Below are 25,254 nucleotides of genomic sequence, written 5' to 3'. Positions count from 1 at the left end.
CTCCTCTTTTCAACTCATTAGCCTAGAGCTTGACAAGGACGGATAATTTACAGACACATGGAAGGTGTAAGGCTGTCCCCTCCCACTTCCCGCCATTCCTGTCATCCCAGGGAGGCCTCAGACTCTGCAAGATCTCTGCAGTTGAGACTGGTGAGAAAATTGCCCACTCCAGTCTGTCAGCCAATCATGTCGTTCTTCGGGCATCTTTCTTCCCAACAACTGAGGATGCTTTGAAAAGTAACATTTTATGAACTCTCCATGTCTCTGAGGAATGAAAGACAGTGGCTTCTGAGGCCAGCAGATGGCGTAATGGTTACAGCGCTGGACTCCCATGTAGTGAACCACAATTCAAGTCCCAGACCTGGCAGCTAAAAACGCACACCGGGTGCTTGTGTGTGTGTCCAAAATCCTGAGAGGAGAATGGAGGAGAAGGGATGCAGCATGGCCATCCACCCTGGAGGGTGATTTCTAACTTTCTGTCTCTGTAGTGAGCACACGCATCCTGTAACAACAATCTCTCAAAAAAAAAAAAAAGAAAGAAAGGCAGTCAGTCACTTCCGCATTGCATAGAAGGATAAGCTAGAGCAGTAGGGTCCAGGACAGCCCTGGAAGGTGGGATTCAGGGTTCCTTACACTCACCCCAGGGCACTCCCTGTGCCAAGGACGGCTGTCACCCACCCTGCCAAGTTGGGAACAAGGAAATAGTCACAGCCACCCACCACGCAGGTGCCTCGTGGGCTGAGTCGGTTAAGAGGTAATTACTACATGACTGTGTGGTGAGACCGCTTCCCCACCACAGGAGGGACAGAGCCGACACGGGCCAGCGTTAGCAATCTCATGTTTTTTGTCTTCAAATTTAGACATACTGGATGATTCTTTATAAAGACTGTACATGAGGGTCTTACAGAGGTTTCCTCCTTTCTCACTGACTCCAGAAATCTAGAAATCGTGCCACTTTCTAAACAAAAAGGTTCACTAACTCAGTGAAACCCCTCTGAAGTCCCTCTCCCCTCTGCTGTGCTTTCAAAACATGTTCCTCAGAGTGCTAGGGTTCTCTAAGAGACCTTGAGGCACACACGCGTGTGCATGTACAGGGCAGGACTGGGCAGATGGCCTCCCCTCCACCTCCACCAAAGGAACTCTGCTTTTTTCTATTTTGAGATTCTGCATTTGAAGGCAGCCGATAAAAGGATTTTGCTGCTAAAAGGAGAAAGTTTGAAAGTCCCGGGCTTGCAGAACAAATTCAGACTCCTCAGCACAGCGCTTGCAGGCACTGATGTCCCGCTACCACTTGAGCCTCGTAGCGTAGTTTCCCATCTCGGAGCTGGACCGCGGTCACGGCCAACCGTTCACACACGTGCATTCTGTGCTTCTGCCGTTCCACTGCCTGGAAGACCCCAACCCCGACCTTCCCTCTGACTCACCGACATTCCCACACTCAGCCCACTCAATTTTCAAGATGCAGCACCAGTGTCAGACTCCCTCCTTAGCTTTGTCCCCAGGAGAGAAGACGTAGCTCTGGGAAAGCGCCACACACGCTGCTATGTGAGGGCCACGCCTTTCTCCCACTCCCCTCTTACACTGATCGCTGGCCCACGGGCTGGCACCCACGTCCTTGGTCCCTCGCTCGTCACCGCAGAGCTGTCCTCAGGGAATGGAAACTGAACCTAATGGAGCTAGAATTTAAAAACCGGAAGTCATTCGGCATAATTTATGTGTAAAGCACCCAAACAAAGAGTTACTAAATGAATCAGCTTGATGCTGTGTGTTTTTATGGCTTCCAGTATCTTCATCAAATTAATTCAGTGACTTAATCTAAAAAGTTCATCCTCAGACTATCGTCAGACCACAAAATTAATCTATTGGGCTTCTTTTTCTTTCTTTCTTTTTTTTAAGGATTAATGGTAACCCTTTTTATCTTTTGTGTCTGTTGAACCTTAGAAAAAAGTTATTTTAACAGCACTAAAGAAATGAAAGTCACTATATTTCATAAGTTTAGCCTGTGATTTTTATCAGCATAGTGATGTATGTTTGTAGCTGAGTTTACATCAAAAATTATTCTTGGGGCCTTCTTGAATGAATTATGGCAAAGAGAGAGAGTCTAGAAGTAGATAAGGTTTTTGATTTCTGCAATATATTTCCTTTTTCATGTTTTTATCTCTTGTAACACAAGTGTCTTGCTGAAGACTGGAACGTGTGACCAACTGGAATAATTTAGTTGTGAAAACAGAGCAGACGTGTTATTAAACAGGCTTCTTTACAAAAAGGCATTAAGTGTTGGGAGGATAATAAAGTTGTCCCCAGTCTTACTTGAGACATGTTTGTCAGAATTTTGAACAGAAAAGGAACGGTGTTTAAAACCTTCGAATATGTCCAGTTTGCAGTGTTTATGGAGAAAGCCACTGTCAAACCATTAATTTGGTCGTCATAAGGAACACAACTCAAATTTAATTGATGCCATAACCAAAAATGAATAGCTGACTTGTCCCCCTTCTGAGGGACAGCTCTGGGTCCTCTTTCCTCAGCTTCTCCCTCGTAAGCTAGGCTCTCAGAGGAGGCTTATTGCTCTGTCCCTGTGATTGTATAAGGACCAGGAGTCTAATGACTAAATAGATGCATGCCTAACAAAAAACTGTACATTTAAATATGGACTCTGCTGACTTGGCAAAGGGACCAAGCGTCAGAGCGCTTGCACTGAAACACATAATTACGTGGATCGCAGCGTCGGGGGTCCCTGGCTCCAGAGCTGTCCCTCAGAAGGGACAGCTCTGGGTCCTCTTTCCTCAGCTTCTCCCTCGTAAGCTAGGCTCTCAGAGGAGGCTTATTGCTCTGTCCCTGTGATTGTATAAGGACCAGGAGTCTAATGACTAAATAGATGCATGCCTAACAAAAAACTGTACATTTAAATATGGACTCTCGAAAGAGTTGAGAAATCTATGTGTCACAAGCTCTGAGAAATTCAGAATAAATTTTACTTTTCTCAAGAGGAAAAAAGTGCTGGTATTCAAAGCAGCAATTTTTCAGTCTGATTTTGCCACCACTTAGAATACCTTTTACTGTTTTGAAGAATGTCACAAACCTCCCAAAATGAATTCATTTTGATTTGTTTTAATTGATCAACGAGGTATACAGCACACAGTAGAAGAGAATGTTCCCATATCAGAAGCTACAGTGGTTAAATTGTAGAGAAATAATTTTCATCCTTTTCAGGTGTAGACACCTGGCTTTGCCATGGGCTTTCTCTTTAGAAGAATAGCTACCCTCGAATTCCAACACTGAAACAAAAGGAAAGGTCCTTTCTGTGAAACCGGTTCCTGTCAGAGACTCTCAGGCTCTATTTATGTACCAGACTCAGCCATGCCAGGTCTGGTTTCATCCTAAGAAGGTTGAAGGTTTAGAAGTCTTTAAAGGAAGCAGCCTATCATTAAGAAATCAGATTTAAACCTTAATAAAGTAGCTGTCGTCTTTATAGCTGAAAAGAGCTCTGTATCTCAATTAAGTATATATAATATAAAAATCTTAAAGGAAGCAACGTAATAGCGGTAACTCAATTACATTCTCTTGCAATAGTGTAATTTAAAGGAAATCTGATTCTGCCGATGCTTGTCTGTTGGTGGGGGATTTTGTTTTTGTTTTTGTTTTGTTTTGTTTTATCCAAAACACTGTTTGGATGCAAGATAAGAACCCTTTGGGGTTAGGAGTTAACCTCAACAGAAGAAGCCAGCTAAATCCTAGTGAAGAGGACCTGCTGGATATTTGAGATGAGATTCAGTTAAGGCCGTGAGTTAAATTAGCTGAGCTTTTTTGGTGACCTCCCGTTTAAACGAATCTTTCTTTTCATAAGTACTTGACAAGATCTGTAAAGTAGTGTATTTAATTTACTAATTAAATTAAAGCTACTGAATAATGATTTGTCCGCATTGATTTAGCTTAGATAGAAAAGATCAGCATTGTTGTGATCTTCAGGAACCTTAATGGCCAAGCCCGTTAGACACAAAGGCCTCTTGTGTTTTATAGGTCAGAAGTACATAGGTAAGCCCAGGCTGTAATTGAATTGCCTGCACTGCACCCCACAGTCGCAGGTCTCCTCTGGCTTCCCGTTCCATTGTTGCGCTGGGGCTTAAGAGAATGTTAACGCGGTAATAGGCACAGGGCCTTCCCCATTATACGTCTCGCTATCGAGCGGTTCTGCATGACTAGTTAAAGAAGATGGCAAGAAGATTAATGAAAGCAAGGCTAATACAGAAGGGGGTACTTTTGCAAGACTTCTACCGAGGAGATATTAGAGCTGAACCAGAGCTTGGCTTTTTCTTTATCCTGTGACCTTTGAACCTGCCTTACTGTTGAGAGCTGCCAGGGAAGTCGACATTTTGATTGATGTTGGTACACGAGTCAGTCTTTCCCATTGAATTCCACATCTGCACGAAAATAGCTTTTCCAGCAGAATTCATACTGGCTAGAAGTGATAGCCAAATTGATGGCTGAAATGCTTTTATGTAGTTTTCATTTAAACCTAAAGGTATGTGATGGTTTCATTCAGTATCCAGTTTTCATAGATTATATGTATTCACTTACGTGTTCTTAATGGGCTCATCTACCCATAGTGAAAGAACAATGTTAACAATGTCCATCGGTTTGTAGACAGAGCTCCAAGCAGGCTTTCTGGGGATGTAAAACCTTCACCATCCTCAAAAAAAGAAAAATCAGGCACAGGGAAACTGACTTTGAGGTTTGTGTACATAAAGCAAAGCATACGTTCGATTTTGGAAAGCCATAGATGGAAGTCTGAAATCTTTCTTTTGCGTGCAACTGAGCTCCAGCTCAGAGGCTGTCAATCCACCCACATCTTGGGTTCCCTGATCTTGATCTTGGGATACTGGCATTCCATCTGAAAGGGATTTTCACGGGCTACGTGTAAGACAACCCTGAGCAGGTACAAAGCTCCTGATGTGTTCGCACTAACTCTGTTACCCTGCCTGTGGGACCGAAGGGCTCTGTTTGTGCTCTGTGTGTCTGAACGTACCAGTGTGCACGTCCTCCACCCCCTGTCCCAACAAAGGAGAGCAGGCAGAGGCAGGGGACTCGTGCTTGTTACTAAAATTAGCTTGGGCACACCCCAGCCCGTATGCTGAATCCTCTGACCACTCGATTTCTTTTCTTCCTATTTGTCAGGGGTACTTCTAGCAGACAGCACACACACGTGTGGCCCTGTCTTCAATGTAATAGGAATTCTAGTTCCTAAAGGAGCAGATACCCAGCAATTTTGTCATATTCATCCGATGCACGTGAGAATGTGAACAAGAGAAATGAGGGTGATTTGCTGGGGCTGGGATAAAAGAGCTACAGCCCCAAGGTAAGAGAGTGGGTATCTGTGGCCATGCTGCCATAGCTACCTTAGGCCCCAGGAAATAAGGCATCTGCACTTAGACTCTGGCATCTTCAGGCGCTGTCAATGTCCAGAAGGTCTGGGCACTCCGAACTCAGGTAGGCCAGCTATGCTGTGTTTCTGTAAGTTCCAGACAAATACGGTAAGTACTGCCTGATTACAGAGCACAACGGACTCTAACATATTAAATGCCCCAGTTATTGAATTGCCTTTTCATAAGAGTACTCTGGAGCACAATCAGGAGCAGGCAGTGCCTCATCCTTTTAACAGATATGTTTCCTAGCCCCATTAAAAGGGGTCTTCATCTATCCTGTCAAAGGGAGTCTGCTGGGGTTTTTTAGTTTAATTACACTATCCAATTAAAACTCCGTGCTGCATTTGGATGCGCCTCTCCTTGGGCCTGAGTGGATATGACATTTACAAGGCTCGCCTTTCAAGCAGACAATAGTGTGATTGATGAGGTGCACGTTCAGTGAAGGAGGCGAGTGCCTGTGGAAGTGCTGCTTAGTGCATTTTGATTTATTTATCATCTCCTTCCAAAACAAGGGAGCTGCTGGGGAGATGGGTTTAGGCAACTAGGGGACCACCTCGATTTTTCCAAGTGTAAAGGAAGGAAAGGCCCGGAATGTGCCACTTGGTAAAGATGGAGGAAAGCTAGAAACACGGGGCCAGCCTGCGTCATCCAGTGCCAGACTCCATTCTTAGGTTCTCTGACCCTGTTAGGTTTCCAATGACCTCAAGGTGTGATCTGCTGTAGAAAAGCTATCTCCATGTTTCAGGGAAGTTTGCTGGGGCTGGGTAACACTGGCCAGGCCCCTGAGGACTCAGCCAGCCCTGCACATGTTCCCTCGACTGACCTGGTCATCGTTAGCTGGCACTGACGCTTGCACTAGGCGTGCCTAATTCTGACTCCCAGCTGCATCCTCTGGCAATCCAGCCACCTCTGTCAGTGCTCCACGACTGACTGCTGGGGCACACTGAGCTTTGGATTTGGCATCACACATGTGGCTCTTCAAAAAAGAGTTATTAAGGCACAGTAGAGAGTTCCTCAAGGTCTTAGTGACAAGGCAAATGCGATATCTTGCTTTTAAACTGCTCTTGCTGTTTACCCTCAGCATGCAGTAGATGGAGCCAACATGCCTGCCTCTAGTTCCTAGAAAGGAGATGTTTGGGTACAGTGGTCTCTGGAAGGGTCAACGCTGTAAATTTAGGAGGCAGGAGATTCTGTTCTGAGCCCCAGATGGTTGGTAAGAAGCACACACCTCCATATTCCTTATCAGGAATGGTTGCTCATAGGGACTGTTGGGGGCATGTTTGCATTAACATGTAAGGATGTCTGCATTCGTGAGGAAAAGTGGCTGGTGTTGAGGTAATCTGTTGTTTCCTTTTGTCTTGTTTTAGTTTGTGAAAAGGTGAGTGCATTCCCTAAAGAGAGTGAAAGTGAAGGTGAGAAAGCACTTTCTTACTTGAGTCACTTTCTCACTTGCAGCATGGCCACACTCATCCCTTCTCCATTTCTCCTTTGGGGATTTTGGGTATATACAGACATTGCACTTGGTATGTTTTTCAAGCCACCAGATGCAGGACTTAATCCATACAGTCAGCCATATGGGATCCAGCTGCCTTAACCACCACACCATGGACTGGTCTGAGATAATTCCTTTTATTTTTTAGAGAAATTTTTGGTATAGGATATGTGCACTCACCAGAGAGACAGAGAGACAGAAAGCGAGAAATCATCCCCCGGGGGGATGGCCACGCCGCAATCCCTTCTCCTCCATTCTCCTCTCGGGATCTTGGGCATGCACGTACACAAACCCAGCGTGAATTTAAGCCGCTAGGTCTGAGACTCGAACCGCAGTCGACTACATGGGAGCCCAGTGGCAAAGCCCTTACACCAACTACTGGTCCCAGGTCCGAGATAATTTCTTACCTTCACTGTGAATTTTCTTCACTTTTCCCTTGGACTTATTAATTAAAAAGAAGAGATTTGCATGTGTTGGTTGGGATATTGATATCTGTTAGCATAGAAAACATTTTGAGGGTATCAATTTTTTTTCCTCCTGGGAGAATCCTTCTTCTTGCTATTAAGTTTTTGCTTAATTGTTGACTTGGGTCTTGTGGACTCATAATAACAAAACAATTATCTAGGTATAATGAAAAATTTGCATACATTTGCATTTTTCTGAATTTTGATTACCATTTTCCTCAAATTCATTCTTTCTTGATTTTAACATCAGACAAGATCCTAATTGAGAAGAGGGTTAGGGCAGGAACTGTTCCCTACTGAAAAACTCCGTGTGAAAGATTTCTCAGCTGGATAAATGATGGGGGAAATCTGTTTTCCCTTGCCTCCTGCCAGGCTCCAAATTGTGTTTTCTTAATAAATAAATGGGGTGCTTAGATTTTAAGTTATTCTTCTAGACTTGGAAAAAACTAAGCCATACTTTCATTAAAATCAAAATGTATGTGGGACCAGCAGTTTGTGTAATGGCTATGTCGCTGGACTCCCATATAGCTGACCATGGTTCAAGTCCTGAACCCAGTAGCTTAAAATCACGCCAGGTGCATGTGCGTGCGTGCCCAAGATACTGAGAGGAGAATGGAGGAGAAGGGATTGTGGTGTGGCCATCCCCCCTGGGGGGTGATTTCTTGCTTTCTTATGTGTCTCTGTCTCTTTCTGGCAAGCACACGTGCCCTATAGCAAAAACCTCTCAAAAAAAAAAAAAATCAAAATGTATATTACTTACAAGACTCCCGTATGCAACTTTTGCGACAGGGTAACTACTACCAGATTAGCCTTTTCATCATAAATTACTAGAAAACTGGACAAAATATTTTTTTAAAAAATTAAAAAAACACTGTTGCCACACATTGGAAATCAGGCAGTAGGTGAGTATGATCCCTGAGCGAAGGGAAACAAATGAGGTGAGACTGACCATCACCTCAGCTTTCCTCCTGGGTTTCCTAGGGAGAGAGGATCCAAGGAGACTCTAACAGTCTCACTGGGCCAGGAGACAGAAATAAGAGTTGGGGGAGGCTAAAGCAACTGAAATTTGCAGAACAGAGTATGGAGAAGAGGCAGCTACACTGAGAAAGAGCTCTAGAAAGATCCTCTGAATCTTCCCCTGTACAGTAACTATACAAGCCTATGATGAGATCTTGTAAGGCTGGTCAAAGAATGGCTGTTGGGGAGCTATAAACTAGAGTTCTGGCCAAGCAGAGTGGAGCATCCATGGCATTTAGTAGTGACTCCTGGTGGCTTGCTTTCTCACTTTCCCTCTCTCGCTCTCTCTGTCTCTCTCTGGTCAAATTAAAATAAATGAATGAATTAGTAAAATTTAATAATTTTTTTAAAACAATTATTTAATTTTAATTATTATTTTTTAGTTTAACCAGAGAAAGAAGGGGAAAGTGAGAAAGCAAGCCACCAGGTCCAGGACTTGAACCACTATCGGCCATGTGGGAGTTCAGCACCTTAACCACACACCACCTGCTGGACCCAAATTATGTATTTAATTTGACTTATCATTACTACTATTATTATTTAATTTGCTCCAGGGTATGTGTACTCACCAGAGAGAGAGAAAGAAAGAGGAAAAGTGAGAAACCAAGCCACCAGGTCTGGGACTCAAACCATGGTCAGCCATATGGGAGCAGAGCGCCCCAACCACCAAGCCACCTGCAGGCCCCTCAGCAGTGACATTTATTATCTTACCATTTGGTGGATCAGGAGTCTTACAGCTTAGCTGGGGCCTCTGACTCACAGTCTTTCATACAGCTACAGTCAGGATGTCAGCATGAGCTGTAGTCCTCTCAAGGTACAGTTTGGACAGGATTTGCATCCAAGCTCACTGAGAAGTAGTTGTCAGCGTGCAGGTCCTTGGGAATGTTCTCAGGTCCTTGCCATTTGATCCTTTCCAAAGAAACTTACAAGATGACAACTGACTTCACCAAAGTAAGCAAGAGTGAGAGAATGCTAACACAAAGTGAGTTATGTCTTCTGTAACCTAACCTTAGAAGTCACATCCCAACACTTTTGTTTGTATTATTTACTCAATAGAAGCAAGACACTAGGTCCAGCCCCCATAAAGAGTAACACAAGAGCACGAAAGCAGGAGGCATTTCAGAATCTGCTGCTCAAAAGAAGCCAGATCTTGTGTGATAACTGTGGTTCGAATCCCCAATACTGTGGCCTGAAGATGCTGAGCACACACACGGATTACCTGGGATCCAGCAGGCTAGTAGATGGGAGGGAGGGGATCGGGGATGACCACACTCTGCACACATTATCTCTCTTTCTCTGTCTCTCTGGTGAGCACACATGCCCTCTGGCAACTGAAAAAAATATTAGGAAACTGTCATTAGGAGTAGCATTTGGTGTGGTGGTAGAGGTGCTGGACTCCTATCTGACTGACCATAGTTTGAGTCCTGGACCTGGTGGCTTCAAAATCACACCAGATATGTCTGTATGTGTGCCCAAAATTCCAAAAGGAGAATGGAGGAGAGGGGACTGAAGTGTGGCTATTTCCCCCCTGGGGGATGATTTCTCACTGTCCCTCTCACTGTCTCTCTGACACGCACTCATGCCCTGTGGCAAAAACCTTTGGGGGAAATATATATGTATACACACACACATATATATATGTAAAATATAGGGCCAGACAGTGGCTATGTGTATATGACATTCTGCAAGGCCGACCCACATGGGAAGGTTTCAGTTCATGTCCAAAGACCTCCCTTAGTACACAGAACATATATGTACCCTGCTGGGGCTGACTAAAGTTGAGGGTGGGCCATGGTGTCAAGACCATGTTGGGGTGCTCTCTCCCTCTTTCTTACTTGCTCATGGAAGAAATAAATTTTTTTAAGGAACATGTTGTTTATGTTAACTTACCCTGTATTCATTCTTTTTTAATAAGTTAATAAATATTTTTAAATTTCTTAGTTTTAATTTCTAACAGTAAATATCAATAGCTATAATCTGCATAAGTGAAAGCTTTGTGGGCTCCTCAGTAATGTTTAAGAGTGTAAAGGGCTTCTGAGACCAAAAAGTTTGAAAACTGTTCTACGGTCTTGAAATTTATCTGAAGAAATTTGGTCTTTATCCTGGGATAATAGAAAAAAAGCACTGAGAACATTAGGTAGAGAGTGGTGTGTTCTAAAAGGATGACTCCGGTGGGTAGATGTTTGGACCTGAAGGAGACATCATCAGAACAGGAAGAGCAGAGAGAAGGCACTAGAAGACCAGGACCTAGAAGAGGGCTGTGTTTGCAAGATGGAGAGGGTTGGAAGGTGACCATGTGGAAACTACGGAGGAGGCCAAATGCCAGGAGCTTGACTTAGTGCCTGGTGATTGCACGAAGAGCTTTCAACATGAGGGAAGATGTTGACATCGGTTCTGGACCCACTATACTACGAGCCCTGTGAATGTGGCTGCTATGCCCACTGGTGGGCCTCGAAATTCTGGAGGAAGGTCTAGGCTAGTATCTACTTCAGGATCATCTGCAGATGAGTAGTCATTAAAGCCCAAGGAGCAGGACCAGCCAATGACATAGTGGTTACGTTGCTGGACTCCCACATCATCAACCATGATTAGAGTCCTAGACCCAGGAGCTTAAAACTCACACTGGGCACATGTGCGTACGTGCCCAAAATCCCAAGAGGAGATTGGAAGAAAAAGGATTGTGGCCTGGCCACCCCCCTCAGGGGGTGATTTCTCACTTTCTATCTCTTTGTCTCTTGTCTCTGGCAAGCACATGCTCCCTATAGCAAAGATCTCTTTTAAAAAGGGGGGAGAGGACATTCCTGATAGGGGAGAAGTGTAGAGTTACAAGAGATGAGGCAGGCCACAGGTAGCATGGTGGTTAAGACACTGAAGCCCACATGACCAACTCCATGGGTTCGAGTTCCAGACACGGCAGTTTGAAAAACACACCAGATACATGTGCATGCATGCATGCATGCCCAGAATCACAAGAAAAGAATGAAGGAAAAAGGATTGCAGCATGGCCATCCCCCCACCCCAGAGGGAAGGACAGGTCTCACTTTTCCTCTCTCTGTCTCACACTGGTGACCACATGCACCCTATGACAAGAATCTTTTCAAAAAAAAAAAAAAGGATACTGGTATAAGAGAAGTGGAAGACCTTCATCTAAGGGACAGTTGGCGGTCACGAAGCTCACTAAGGAAAAGTGAGGAAAAGATTGATCGGAGAAGCGGACTGCAGAATCAGGTGACTGGCTCCATGGAGCAGAGGGGAAGACGTCAAGGAGACCTAGCAGCAACCATAACCGAGAATTCTCCCGGGCATCTCAGAATCTAGGATGTTGTGACCTTAGCAAGAGTATTTTCAGTAAATTAGAGGAAGGAGGGAACCATAGAAGTTTGGATCATTAGAAAGACATAATTATGTTTCTAGGAGGCAGCCAGAGTGAGAGAGGGGGTTTAAAGAATGAGGCCGAAATGTAAACAGGTCAGACACAGCCACTGTAGGCTGCTGGGTAAGGTGCTACTTCTTGCCAGGTGACTTCCATTGAAAGCTCCCTACACACAGCATGGAACTGTTGCTCACAGCGGAGACCTGTAAAGGACTGTAGCCCAGGGCCCAGGGAATCCCAGTCCAGCCCTTCCTGTGAGACCCACACAAAGATATGGCATTGCCTTTCCAAGCATGTGTGTCGAGACCAGACGCTGGACTCACATGGGACGGGTCCAGGCTCTCATCCAGAGACCTCCCTGAGTGCGCCAGGTGCGCACATGCCCATGATCTGGGCTGGATTGCAGTGTCGAGACCCTATTGGAGGTGCCATCTGTCTTTCTTTTCCATGAAAAGGAGAAAAAAAAATACTTAAAAGTATGTGTTTTCTTCTGTTTTCCCTGAGAGATCCAGTGAGAGTTTTCAACACTTTTCCAAGATAGAGGGACCAGAAGAGATCAGACCCTGAAAACAGTTTTTAGAAAATATTCATGACTAGGACCAGCAGGTGGCATAATGATTATGTTGCTGGGCTCTCATGTAATCAACCGCAGTTCGAATCCCAGACCTGGAGGCTTAAAATTCACACCAAGCACATGTGCATGCATGCCCAAGATCCCAAGAGGAGAAAGGATTGTAGTATGGCTATCCTCCCTGGGGAGTGATTTCTCACTTTCTCTCTGTCTGTCTGTCTAGCAATTGCATGCACCCTATAGCAAAAATCTTTCTGTCAAAAAAAAAAAAAAAGAAGAAGAAAATATTCATACCCAATGTAAAGGAATTGAGAAGGATCCAGATCCTTAGAACTGGTCTTCATAGCCTCATTTACAGTGCCAGAGATTTTCTAAGTAACCCAGAGGCCCAACCAAGCCCAAGATAGCTTCAATATCTACTTGTTGGAATCAGATGCAGCTATTGAAAAAGATGGCTATGGGTCGGCCCCTTAACTTAGTGTCTGAGGGAGCCAGATCCTACATGGCCAGATGTGGTTTGAGTCCTGGCCCTGCTGCTTGAAAAACACACAAGGCACATGTACATGTGTACTCAAAATCCCAGTGGGATGGAGAAATGGTGGAGAAGGGATTGCAGCGACCATGGCCCACTGGGCAGTGCGCTCTCTCATTTGCACGCTCACTCGCTCTCTCTGCAAGCACACATGCCCTCTGGCAATTAAAAAAGAGAGGGAGATGGTTATGGAGACTGTAACAGAAAGGTCTGAACTAAAAAGATTAACTTAAAAGATACTAAGCTCAAATTTTGGCATATAGTCTCATTACAACTATGGGGAATGGGGTGAGAGCAGAGGGCCTGGGCATAATTTGCTGGGGTGTCAGGGTTATGGGGTGGGGTGCGAAGGATTCTCTTCTGTCTTACAAATTTTTAGCAAATTATAACGTATCCCATAGCCTTTTCAATTAAAAAGGAAAGAAAAGAAACGAGTTTATTGGGGGGTCTTTGGCAAGTGTGGCAGTGGGGGTTATACACGGGCAGCAGGTGAGTAGAGGCCCACTCTTCCCGCAGTGGCAGAGGAGCCCTGGGGGCACTTTGCGTGGGGGAGGCGGGGAGCCGCCGTGCCTCTTCCTGTTTTGTGGTAACGTGGTCCTTCCAGAATGGCCTCACCCCTGAATTGGCTGGAGGAACCGGCTTTACTAGCACAGCTTCTTGTTTTAGTTAAGATAGATTACAGCACAGACACGCAAACGGCTCCACTTTGACACTCGTGCCGCCGCTTAGTGTCTACCCAGTGTTCCGTTCCGTCATCCGTGTTTTACTTGGAAAATCACGTAAGAGTATGTTTTACATACCAGTTTCCGCTTCTGTCCCCCGAAGCAGATGTGTAGTTTCAGAGTCTGCCTGAGCTGTGACAGGGGCCGCACTGCCACGTCCACACCCTGGGATGACTCAGTGTTTTCCTCCCGCTGCCCTGTGCAGAAGCAAGTCCGGTGAAAGAAGGAGCAATTACACACAGAACCGCCTACACAAGGAGCGTTGTGCCTCCCAGTGGCAGTGGCAACGGTGAGGACTAGCACCAGCCCCTCTCCTGAGCCCCATAGGCAGGGACACACGATATAAAGGGATCTTCCTAAAAGTTCGTGGCAAATGAATTGAAATGTTTGAATTTCTTTGCACCAAAATAATAATCCTTTTTTTTTTCATGCACTTTTGGAAGTCCCCCCTTACATACATGAGCTGGTTGGCAGTGCGGTCTCCTTCAGAGCTGGGCAAGCCTGGGCTCCCAGAGGGGCAGGGCCTTTCAGGGTCCCACCACTGGGACATGGCAGGGCTGGGATTTTGTCCTGGACCAGCTCATGGTTTTTCCCTCTGCACCTCAAGCTTTGTCGTGCCTTAGTTTCCAAAAAATTGTCTATGCCATATCTGTGCCCTGCCTTCTCCACCCCCACCTGTACCCCCTAACTGTTCCGTCTAGGATGACTCAGGTCCCCATGCTCTTCATCGCCTCGGATGCTCGTCAGACGGGAGGTGCTGTCTGTTTTTACCCTGCCCCAGCCTGAGCCCCAGCGGAGCCTGGCTGAGTACAGGTGCACTCCAGGCAGCCTGGAGGAGGTGCAGGCACCCCCAGGGAGGCAGTGGAACATGGCCCAGCATGGGGGAGAACCCAGCAGCCGTCTGAACCTGAGTGTACAGCGCAGGGTTCATGCTCCGACTCCCGTGAAGAGCAGGCGGGGCTCTCGGCTGTGACTGCCCACGGGCCTTGGCCAGGTGCTGATGTCGGCACCTCTGTCCCTGTTATCACAAACACAAGCGCCCAGCGAACGGGTGCCGCGCTGTTTTCTCTTGGGGTGCGAGTGCTCTCCCTGGAAGGGCCAACACCTCAGAGGCTTGCGAGAGACGGGAGATGGACCTCTTCATCGTCCCCGTCTGACTCACTCTTCCTCAGGACAGGCCAGGGACACGCATGGCTCCTGAATAGGGCAAGGTGTTTGGGGTCACCTGGTCCCAAAACGCAGCTTTCAGAAGACTTGATTAGGACAGTTCCTTTTTTGTTTTTGGCGTGACTTTGTGCAGATGGCCCGCAGGCCCCCTCTGTGAGCCCACAGGTGACGTGCCCCACAGGCTCCGCAGCGCCGAGGGGCAGCGACCAGGCCTCCCCCCAGGCTGCCAACCCTGTGCACACTGTCCCACACGTGTCACAACCAGATTTGGCTCTACCTAAAGTGCAGGAAGTTGTTTTAGTGGTGTCTCAGTCGTCCAGGCGAAACACGCTCCAGTATCCTGAGATTTCGTTCAGTTTTGTTTTGTCAGTGATGAGCAGGAGCAGGTGGTGTAGACAGTCAGTGAGATCACTTATCCGAGTGGTCAGTGAACCCCGAAGCGTCAAGTCTGTGAACCTCCCTAAGACCTTCTGGTCCTTTCCAGCCCCAGGGCCTGGTGACTGTCTGGCCAGGTGTCAGCAGTGAGGCCTCCTGGAGGGGGTGTCTGTGTTTGCCCTTCATAGCCGTGTCCTTCATAGATGGCTCTGCTGGGTCACGCACTGCCAGCAGAGGTACCCGTGTTACTCCTCCAGGGTGACGTCACCAGCGAGACTCGTGTTCGGATGGCTCCTTGAAGAACACGCACGTATTCACACATACATACATACATACATACATACATACATACAGGGGCACCGTTTATGGAAGGCGCCCTCCCTTACCAGAAACCAGTCATGTCTGTGTGAACAGAGTGACTCGTTTCCAGTAGAGAATTCTAACTTTTAGCACCACAATTTAGAATCAAGCTATATTTGTCAAGTGACTGAAAGTGAGTGTTTTCAGAAATTATTAACTAATTTTTTCAATATAGGATTTATGACCACAATTAGTATATCATAATCATGTTTCCAGGATAAAATATCAGCAGCTCAACTTTGCTGGCCACAAATGTACAACATATATCAGTTTATTTTGGGAGATCTGAAAAATTAGCTACTGTAAATAAAGTCCCCGAGAAGATTTCTCCGGGAAAGAGGTGGACTTACAGTAATATGGGTGATGTTATTAATTAGTAACTACGACCAGCCACTGCTTCAATTAAAAGGACAACAGATGAGGCCTGCTAGGAGGACGTGCTGGCTCTTCCTCTCACGGGCACCGAGGTCTGGCAGGGCGGGCCGGGGCCGGCCACTCCTGGGCTGTTTGCAGGAGGCTCCACGTCAGACCCTCACAGCTGCTCCTCACCCAGGAGGCTCGCCAAGGCCTAGGCACGTGTCCCTCTCGGTGGCGCTCCTACAGCTGCCGAGAATAGAAACCAACTTCAGAATGACCGAAGGAAAAAGAATTTTTTGGAAGGCCACGGAGTTTCTCAGAGCCAGTGGCAGCACCTGTTGGTGAGCTGCGGATGCCCGTGGAACCAGCCTGGGTGCCTCAAAGCCTTGAAGCCCCTGAGCTTAGGCTCAGTTCTTGTCCAGCTTAGCCTGGCATCTGTGGCTCTGTGTAGAACAGCTATCTGCCATGGCTGGCCAAAAGGCCCAGGAAGTTTAGGTGTGGCTGTAAGTGTGGACAAACAAGCAGATTCCTTTGATGGGCCACGTGTGGTGTGGTAGGCCCGTGCCGGAAGGGTCCCTAGAAGAACAGATGTGAAGATGTACCCACAGATTTGCTGGCTGAGCAGAGTCGGGGTCATCAGGTCTCTCCGTACAGGGCAGTGGGAGAGGACTCGCGGGTGGAGGGAGAAGCCTGTGCAGGGCATTGTGGGCAGGGAAGAGCTTGGCATCACAGTGGACCACGGCATATCGGGGCAGTGGGTGAGAAGAGGCGGGACCAGGAATGGCAATGTTCTTCCCAGGTTCTTATTCAGGTCACCCCAGTTCGGCCTGGTGTGTGGAGTGCCAGCTTCAGAGCAGGGGCCCTCCATTGGCCCAGGGCTGAGATGACCCAAGGCCCTCGGGAGTAATGTCCACCCAGGTCACAGGACCAGGATTCCTCCTCTCCAGTGGGTCCTCCTGCTCCCCAGGAGTCAGGGTTGTGGGAGAGGCCTCCATAGGGCCCTGCTACTGACTCGCCTCCTAACACTGCTCACTGACTGAGCACTCGCCTCTTATCACTGCCCACTCACCTGACTGAGCACTCGCCTCCTCACACTGCCCACTCACCTGACTGGGCACTCACCTCCTCACACTGCCCACTTACTTCACTGTGAGCACTCTCCTCCTCACACTGCCCACTCACCTGACTGAGCTCTTGCCTCCTCACACTGCCCACTCGCCTGACTGAGCACTCACCTCCTCACACTGCCCACTCGCCTGACTGAGCACTCACCTCCTCACACTGCCCACTCGCCTGACTGAGCACTCACCTCCTCACACTGCCCACTCGCCTGACTGAGCACTCACCTCCTCACACTGCCCACTCGCCTGACTGAGCACTCACCTCCTCACACTGCCCACTCGCCTGACTGAGCACTCACCTCCTCACACTGCCCACTCGCCTGACTGAGCACTCACCTCCTCACACTGCCCACTCGCCTGACTGAGCACTCACCTCCTCACACTGCCCACTCGCCTGACTGAGCACTCACCTCCTCACACTGCCCACTCGCCTGACTGAGCACTCACCTCCTCACACTGCCCACTCGCCTGACTGAGCACTCACCTCCTCACACTGCCCACTCGCCTGACTGAGCACTCACCTCCTCACACTGCCCACTCGCCTGACTGAGCACTCACCTCCTCACACTGCCCACTCGCCTGACTGAGCACTCACCTCCTCACACTGCCCACTCGCCTGACTGAGCACTCACCTCCTCACACTGCCCACTCGCCTGACTGAGCACTCACCTCCTCACACTGCCCACTCGCCTGACTGAGCACTCACCTCCTCACACTGCCCACTCGCCTGACTGAGCACTCACCTCCTCACACTGCCCACTCGCCTGACTGAGCACTCACCTCCTCACACTGCCCACTCGCCTGACTGAGCACTCACCTCCTCACACTGCCCACTCGCCTGACTGAGCACTCACCTCCTCACACTGCCCACTCGCCTGACTGAGCACTCACCTCCTCACACTGCCCACTCGCCTGACTGAGCACTCACCTCCTCACACTGCCCACTCGCCTGACTGAGCACTCACCTCCTCACACTGCCCACTCGCCTGACTGAGCACTCACCTCCTCACACTGCCCACTCGCCTGACTGAGCACTCACCTCCTCACACTGCCCACTCGCCTGACTGAGCACTCACCTCCTCACACTGCCCACTCGCCTGACTGAGCACTCACCTCCTCACACTGCCCACTCGCCTGACTGAGCACTCACCTCCTCACACTGCCCACTCGCCTGACTGAGCACTCACCTCCTCACACTGCCCACTCGCCTGACTGAGCACTCACCTCCTCACACTGCCCACTCGCCTGACTGAGCACTCACCTCCTCACACTGCCCACTCGCCTGACTGAGCACTCACCTCCTCACACTGCCCACTCGCCTGACTGAGCACTCACCTCCTCACACTGCCCACTCGCCTGACTGAGCACTCACCTCCTCACACTGCCCACTCGCCTGACTGAGCACTCACCTCCTCACACTGCCCACTCGCCTGACTGAGCACTCACCTCCTCACACTGCCCACTCACCTGACTGTGAGCACTCACCTGACTGTGAGCACTTGCCTCCTCACACTGCCCACGTACTTCACTGTGAGCACTGTCATTTGGTCTTTAGAGGAATAACTTGGGGTTAATTGACCTGCCTTAAAAATAGCACCTTGCCATGTGATGATTACCTAAAGCCTTCCTGATGCTGCGTCCCCAGATGCGCTCCAGCAGTGGGCCTAGCAGGCCGTTTGATCTTCTGTCTTGCCTTTTACTGTCCTTTCTATCTCCAGCCTGAGGTGAGAAAATGGCCCCTCCTGGAAAGAGCTTGCCCGGCCCCTCTTGCTCTTTCGGGGCATGGCATGGGCTGGTCAGGAGGGTCCATAGCCTCCCCAGGTCCTCCCCAGCCCACTCACATGCCTTCCCTCTCCCTGCAGGTCACGCAATATTCAAACTCACGTATCTAAGCAATCACGACTACAAACACCTCTACTTCGAATCTGACGCTGCTACCGTCAACGAGATCGTGCTCAAGGTGAGTGTTCCCTCTTGCCAGGCCGGGGGCGGGCCCGGCTTCTGCTCGTCCTGTTTCTGGCCAGTTCGGCAGAGGAGCAGCTTCCTGGTCACAAGGCTGGGTGGTGTGCCAGGGTCACGCTGCCTCAGGCCCACTGCTCTGCGCCCCTGTGGCCTTCCCCCAGCCCAGGCGTCGGTTCCTCCTGGGTGTGTTTACCCACCGTGTGCGCCATTGTCAGGCATCTCGAGGTCCTGGAGCAGACTGAGGAAGCTCGGTGCTGGGGAGACACCGACTCCCCTCCAGCCGATTCTCCCGGCTGCTCGGGCACGCCCGGCCTCACACTAGAGCTGCTCGTCGCCGCAGCTGGGCAGCACCCACTGGGCTCCTCTGTGAGGCTTGGGCCTACAAGGCCAGTGACAGATCTGGCCCTGCCTCAGGCCCACTTCCTCCATCCAGGGCTCCTCCATCCAGGGGACAGTCACAGCACGGAAAGTCCCCAAGAGGCCGACGAGCAGTCACAGGGCTGCCATGTGGGTGTGAAGGTAAACGAGAGTGAGGCCAGGGGGAGCTGGACCCCGGAGGGCAGACGAAAGCGCACGGGTCAGGTAAGGAGACAGGCAGCCTGTGTGGACGCTGAGGTGACCAGGGGTAAGCCTGAGGGACAGGCCAGACCCTGCAGGGGACCCCGCTTGGACAAGCTCTACTTGGTGTCAGGGCCCGGGATCCTGTTATTTCTAGGGGCCTGGGCAGGCCTGCGAATGTGTGTCCCTCAGCAGCACTGGCAGCTGCCCAGGCCGTGGTCTCTGCGGCACTCTGAGCTGCCCTGGGCTGAAGGCTCTCAGACTCTTCCAAATGGAACCCTTTCTTCAAGCCAAATCGTAAGTCAATTAATCAGATAGAAAGCAACAGAACTGCACTGGCAGAGCAGAGCTTAGAAGCAGAGGGGCTGCCCCACCCCTGGTTGTGCCACTCCGGCTAGTCACATGACTTTCTGGGCCTCAGTCTCCCCACTTGTAAAATGGGAATCACGGTGCCTTCACTGCCCCACCCCACCACAGGTCCCTGGAGTGCAAGTCACATAAGATACGGCCGACCTACGCTGTTCACGATGCTGTCCCTTAGCGCAGAGATCGTCAAGTAATGATAACAGAGTAGCTAAGACAGGCCAAGTGGCGACGTGCAGGGCCTGGCCTAAATGCTTCATGTGTCCTGCTGTGTCAACTCTTCACAAGTCGGTGAGGCTGTGAGAGCAGACTTCCCATTTACTAGATGACACGGGAGAACCAGAGAAACAAGTAACGTAGCCAGGATCACGACTCTGGTAAGTCAGCAGAGCCGGCCCTGAGTCTGAATTGGCATGTTCCAGGATTCGTGTGCCTAATCCCCAGCTGTGCACAGTCTGAGGGAGCCCAGTGGGAGACTTCAGCACAATGGGATTGCTTTCCAGTAGTGTTTCGAGACAAGTCCCTTCACTGCAAAAGATTTTCAAAAGCAGTAGATGATGTGTAGAGGGGAGCTGCTAGAGGACAGTGGGCCCAGGGCTTATCAAGTTTGGGTGGATTGGAGGTCAAAGGTTCATAACCGCCCGGGTCAGAGCCCCTGGACCAGGGAGCGGGCGCGAGGGTCTGCACGAGGGCTCACATCCACCCAGCCAGGAGTCACTCACTGGCTCATTAGGAGACAGACGGGGACTTGAGCACGGGTTGGGGGACGAGGCAGAGAAACCTTCTATTACCCCGTCAGGGGCTGGGCTTTTTTTTTATAGCCAGCATTAAAATATTCAAGACTTGAGAAGGATTCTAGTAAAATTATAATCCTGTGTTTGACATCAAAATAATTTTCACAACAGCAGATTGATGGCAGAAACACAGGTTTATGACTTCAATATGAGACTGTGGAAGATCAAGTGCAGAGAAATCATTTTACAGGACCAAATGCTCCCTTGAAGCAGATGCTTTTCTGAAAAATCCCTCAGACCTGTCGTCCTCCCTAAAATGTCTGTTTTCATATCAAACCGATTGTGAAACTACCGCATCATGCATGATCCAGAAGAGTAACAGGGTCTCTGATTTACTTAGAGAGCTAATGATTGTGGTCCTGGTGAAAGATTAAATTTCACTTCTCCTCTCCCTGGTTTTGATTGCAACTTAAATACTTAGGTTGTTTTTTTGTTCGTTTGGTTTTTGTTTGGTTGGTTGGTTTTTGTTTGTTTAAGGTCAAGGTCTCGCCATTCTGTAGTTCTGCCTCTGTCTCCCACTTTGATTACAGGCACACACCACGTTGGACCTGGAATCAAACCCTGTGGTCCCAGCCTATGGAGCACAGTGTCCTAGCAGGCCACAGCACTGGACTGGGCCTAAATGCTTAGCTTTTTCCTCCATTCTGTAGCATCGTGACAGCATCTTTGTGAGCATCTTTGTGAGCTTTGCACCAATACCAAGTGAGGGAGGTCTCAGCCCCGTGTCCAGGAATTTGGAGAAGTGTTGTTGTCATCATGGGCTCTCCGGGCGTTAGTCTTAGGCCCAAGGACGCACGTGGCTGCTCTGTAACAGGAGAGTTTCAGATGGAAATAGAAGGGAGCAGCTGTGGGCGAGGCTGCTTTCAAAGCAGCCGGTGCAACAGGCGACTCTCCCTCAAGTCATTCTCAACATCTTTTTCCACTTGTAGAACGTTAATGCCCCTTGTTTATGGAGCTCTGACTGCCTGCAAGACACCTGTGTACGTTCTCCCCCTTTATCTTCCCAACCGCCCTGCACAGAGGCACTGTCCCCATTTTATGGATGAGGAGATGGAGGCCCAAGGCCACAGAGCACGTGAGGGTGGAGCCTCGACTTGAGCCCAGCATGTGGAGCTCCCAAGCTGCCCCTTCCCACTGAGGTGCTGTGATTGAGCTGAGCCACGTGCAGCCCCGGATTCCACAGCTCCAGGCTGAATCTCAGAGGGATCATTGGACTCTTCAAATCGGGTTCTTCTCGTGATCGAGCGATGGAGGCTGTGGCTTTATTGACCATGAAAACTCCCTATATTTTTATGCCATAAGCCATAAAATGCATCGAAAGCGAAACACTCCGTAGTGCATAAAATCGTGCAAGTTTTAAGCCACAGAGTATTAACCAGCTGATGGCGGACCAAAGGGCGTTTTCATCTTTTGATTATTGCATTAATCTTCCATTAAAATTATCTCTGTGATTATCACAAAGCACTGAAGATAATAAATTTAGGAAATAGTTGTCTTGTTAAGATCATTTTTAAATGCTTTTGTCAAATGATATGTGCCAAGAATGCACTGCAGACACCAGGTTGGCTGCGTTGGCCCCGGTAGAATCCAGTCAGTGCTCGCCTCAGGAATGCAAAACCCTCTCACTTCCGCACAGCGCAGCGTCCCAAACCGTCGCCCTGCCCCGCGGTCCTCATGATTTATCGCTCTCAGCTGGTAACTTGGCGAGGCAGTGGGCCGAGCATGTCAGGCCGTCTGTGCGCACACGCCAGCCTGGGATGCCTGCTGCTGGCGACTATCAGAGCAGAAAGTTGGAGGGACGGTGGCAGAGATGCAGCCCCACGCAAGGCGTGCGTCTCAGACCGCCTCCTCTGAGAGCCGTCTATCTGACTTCGTCCGGGAATCAGCAGGCCTCTCTCCCTCTGGGCTCAGGACGTAGAGCGGAATCAACAGAGGTGGTGATTGGTTTCTAGTTACAACTTAGAGATACTTACGGGTAGAGCAGCCTGTGGCATGGTGGTTGAGGTGGCTGGATCCCACATGGCCAACTGTGCAGTTCGAGTCCACACCCAGGGGCTTGAGACACATACCAGGCGTGTGTGCGCACATGCCCCAGGTCCCAAGAGGGGAGATGGAGAAGGTTGTGGCCTGACTTCCTCGCTTTCTCTCTCAGTCTCCGTGTCTTTTGCTTGCAAGCATGTAAACTTTACGGCAAATCAAAAAATAAATAAATGAACTATTTAAGGGGAAGTGATGGTGCGAGTGGCCAGGCCTGGAGAGCCGGGCGGTGTGCAGGACTCTGACACTGAGCAGCACTGGAACCTTGACTAAGTGACCTTGCCATTCTGGAGTAGCACTGTCGCACTTCACAGCGGGGGAGAGTGGCATCCCCTCGTAGGATCATCGGGAGCTTACATCGGTCAGTCCTGAAAAGCACTAAGCAGGGCCTGGCTGGTAGCCCCGATTGTATCCCTGACAAAATAAATGTCCTGTCCTCTGCACGGCCCCATCTGAGGCAACAGCCTTCCCCGGCTCCTCCCCACCTCACTAAGCCGCTCAGGGCTTCTGCAGGTCCACGGCCACCCCTGTGTCCCACTGCTGTGCCCCGGTGCATACTGTTTTCTCCTACCCCTTAGACACCCAGAAAGTCTGGTGCATCCTTCAAAACCCAGCTCATTTACCCCTCTGCGAGCCTTCCTGCCCCGCGCTCCCTGGATGGCGCCCACACACTTCCCTGCCCCCTGTGCCTCTGTGGCCCCGTCCGGCTGTCAGCCACTCACTGGGTGGGGAGCTCCTCGGGGCAGGTCCAAGCCTTTCCTGTCCCTCTGTCCCTTGAACCCAGTCTGGGGCCAGGCTCAGATGTGGCAGTTGTTCATGAAGGTGCCGGTGAAAGCCTGTGTGTGAGCCACCACCCAGAGTGGGGTGGACACACATGCGCCCTGAAGACCCCCAGGGCAGACACATCCCGCAGCGCTCCGCGCTCAGGGCTTCCCTGGCCCCTCGCCAGCTTCGACCCAGGCCTCCGGGGACCTTGGCCCTCCTTCCTGAACCTCCCTCTCCTTTCTGTCACTGGGACCCTGGCTGGTGGGTACCCTAGTATAGAGGGGTGGCCCGTGCCTGGCTGGTGGAGGCCGAACCCCCCGCCTTGTGTGGCTCACTTTCACCCCTGGGGCTGTCCGTTAGACCAGGAGAGTGAGGACTGAGGAGGCCATGGGTCAGCTCAGGGTGCAGGGCAGGAGGGAGCGGGACCAGAAGTCCCATGCACAGCCCTGGAGCAACTTGTGCACAGAGGGGCAGAAGTCAGGAGTCACCAATACCCTGCTGCTCACGGACGTGAGGGGCTGCAGGCCGGGCCCCCAGGCCTCCGTTCCCCATCTCTGCAGCCAGGGCACTGGGCCCAGCCTGCCAGGTTACTGCACTGCCTGGACTCTGGCAGCGAGAGCCCCTGGCCGGACAGCCCTGGCCCAGCTCAGGGCCCTCCCCAGCACCCTGCTCTGTGCCTGGGCAAGTAGGATGCGGCTGGCAAGTGACCAGGTGTGTCTTTTGTTTCTAGGTTAACTACATTCTGGAATCACGAGCCAGCACTGCCCGGGCTGAGTACTTTGCTCAAAAACAAAGAAAACTGAACAGACGTACGAGCTTCAGCTTCCAGAAGGAGAAGAAGTCAGGGCAGCAGTGACACTGGCGCCAGCCTGTCTGTTGCTGTCACTCAGCGCCAGCCTGCCGGGGCCAGGTGGCCTGGAGCCCGTCCTGCGGCTGGGGGAGGCCAGCCCCAAGCTCAGGACGCAGGGCTGGTGGGCTCTCCGGGCAGGTGCGGCACGGGAAAGGGGCACCCTAGGACGGAGCTCTGGGGACATTGCCACAGGCCACGCCTGCCTGGCAGTGGCTGTGACTTGCAGTGCCTGGGGCCAGAGCACCCACGGGGAGCCGCGCAGCCCTGCTGCCTTCACTGCCCGATGACCTGCCCGGGTGTACATAGCCGTGCCCAGACGTTTCCTCGCAACTTGATCAAATTTCTTAAAGCAAATGAAGAACAAAAATGTACATTTTTTTTCCTTTTAATAAACAGGTGTACTCTTTATCATGGTTGGTATGATGGACCATTCTTTGGGGCGGAGGATTGATTATGTTATTCTCCTTAAGATCTGTTCCCATATTGATTTTTTTTTAGCGGTGGTTCGATTTCTCAGAAGTGTTCAGGGCTTAGTCAGTAGTGCTAGCTCTGCCATTCGTGTAAGCGAGGCATTTGCCTTGAGGATCATGTCTTCCTGAAAGTGAGGCGCGGCCTCGCGTCGTGCGTCCAAGGCCGCGTCGTTTTCCCTGTTAGAAACCTTTCTACTCTATGTGTCCAATCCAGAGACGCAAAAGCACGTGTGAGGCGTGGGTTCTGGGTGGTGGGCAGTCATTCATGCCAGGCCGAGCCCCCTAGGGATGGTCCTGTTCATCCCTTAAATGGCAAGTGTGAACGGCCGCTCCATGGGACCGGCCGTGGGTTTGCCCGGAACTGGAATGATCTGCTTCGCAGGCTCTGGGGGGGCCTCGTTTCCCTTTCCTCTCCTTCTGGTGCCAGCCCCCAGGCTGGTAAAGCTTCCAGCATTGTCACCGTGCCAGGGCAGGAGCAGGCAGA

General features: G+C 50.1%; 1 protein-coding gene across 6 annotated transcripts in view; it reads left to right on the top strand.

The window, feature by feature from the left end:
- The window catches only part of MAPKAP1 (MAPK associated protein 1), a 284,151-nt gene extending 259,438 nt beyond the window's left edge, over positions 1-24,713 (top strand). For all 6 annotated transcript variants that reach the window (XM_027775605.1, XM_006158247.3, XM_027775604.1 and 3 more), the window contains 2 exons: positions 18,834-18,931; positions 24,181-24,713. In XM_027775605.1, the coding sequence (XP_027631406.1) occupies positions 18,834-18,931; positions 24,181-24,306 (224 nt within the window). In that variant the 3' untranslated portion in view covers positions 24,307-24,713. The remainder of the gene's footprint in view (positions 1-18,833; positions 18,932-24,180) is intronic.
- The last annotated feature ends 541 nt before the right edge of the window (positions 24,714-25,254 follow it).

This window comes from Tupaia chinensis, unplaced genomic scaffold (genome assembly GCF_000334495.1).
Source record: "Tupaia chinensis unplaced genomic scaffold, TupChi_1.0 Scaffold000575_1, whole genome shotgun sequence".
NCBI classification, from domain to species: Eukaryota; Metazoa; Chordata; class Mammalia; order Scandentia; family Tupaiidae; genus Tupaia; species Tupaia belangeri.
The sequence above is the reverse complement of the archived record's forward strand: the minus strand, read 5'-3'. Positions and strand labels throughout refer to the sequence as shown.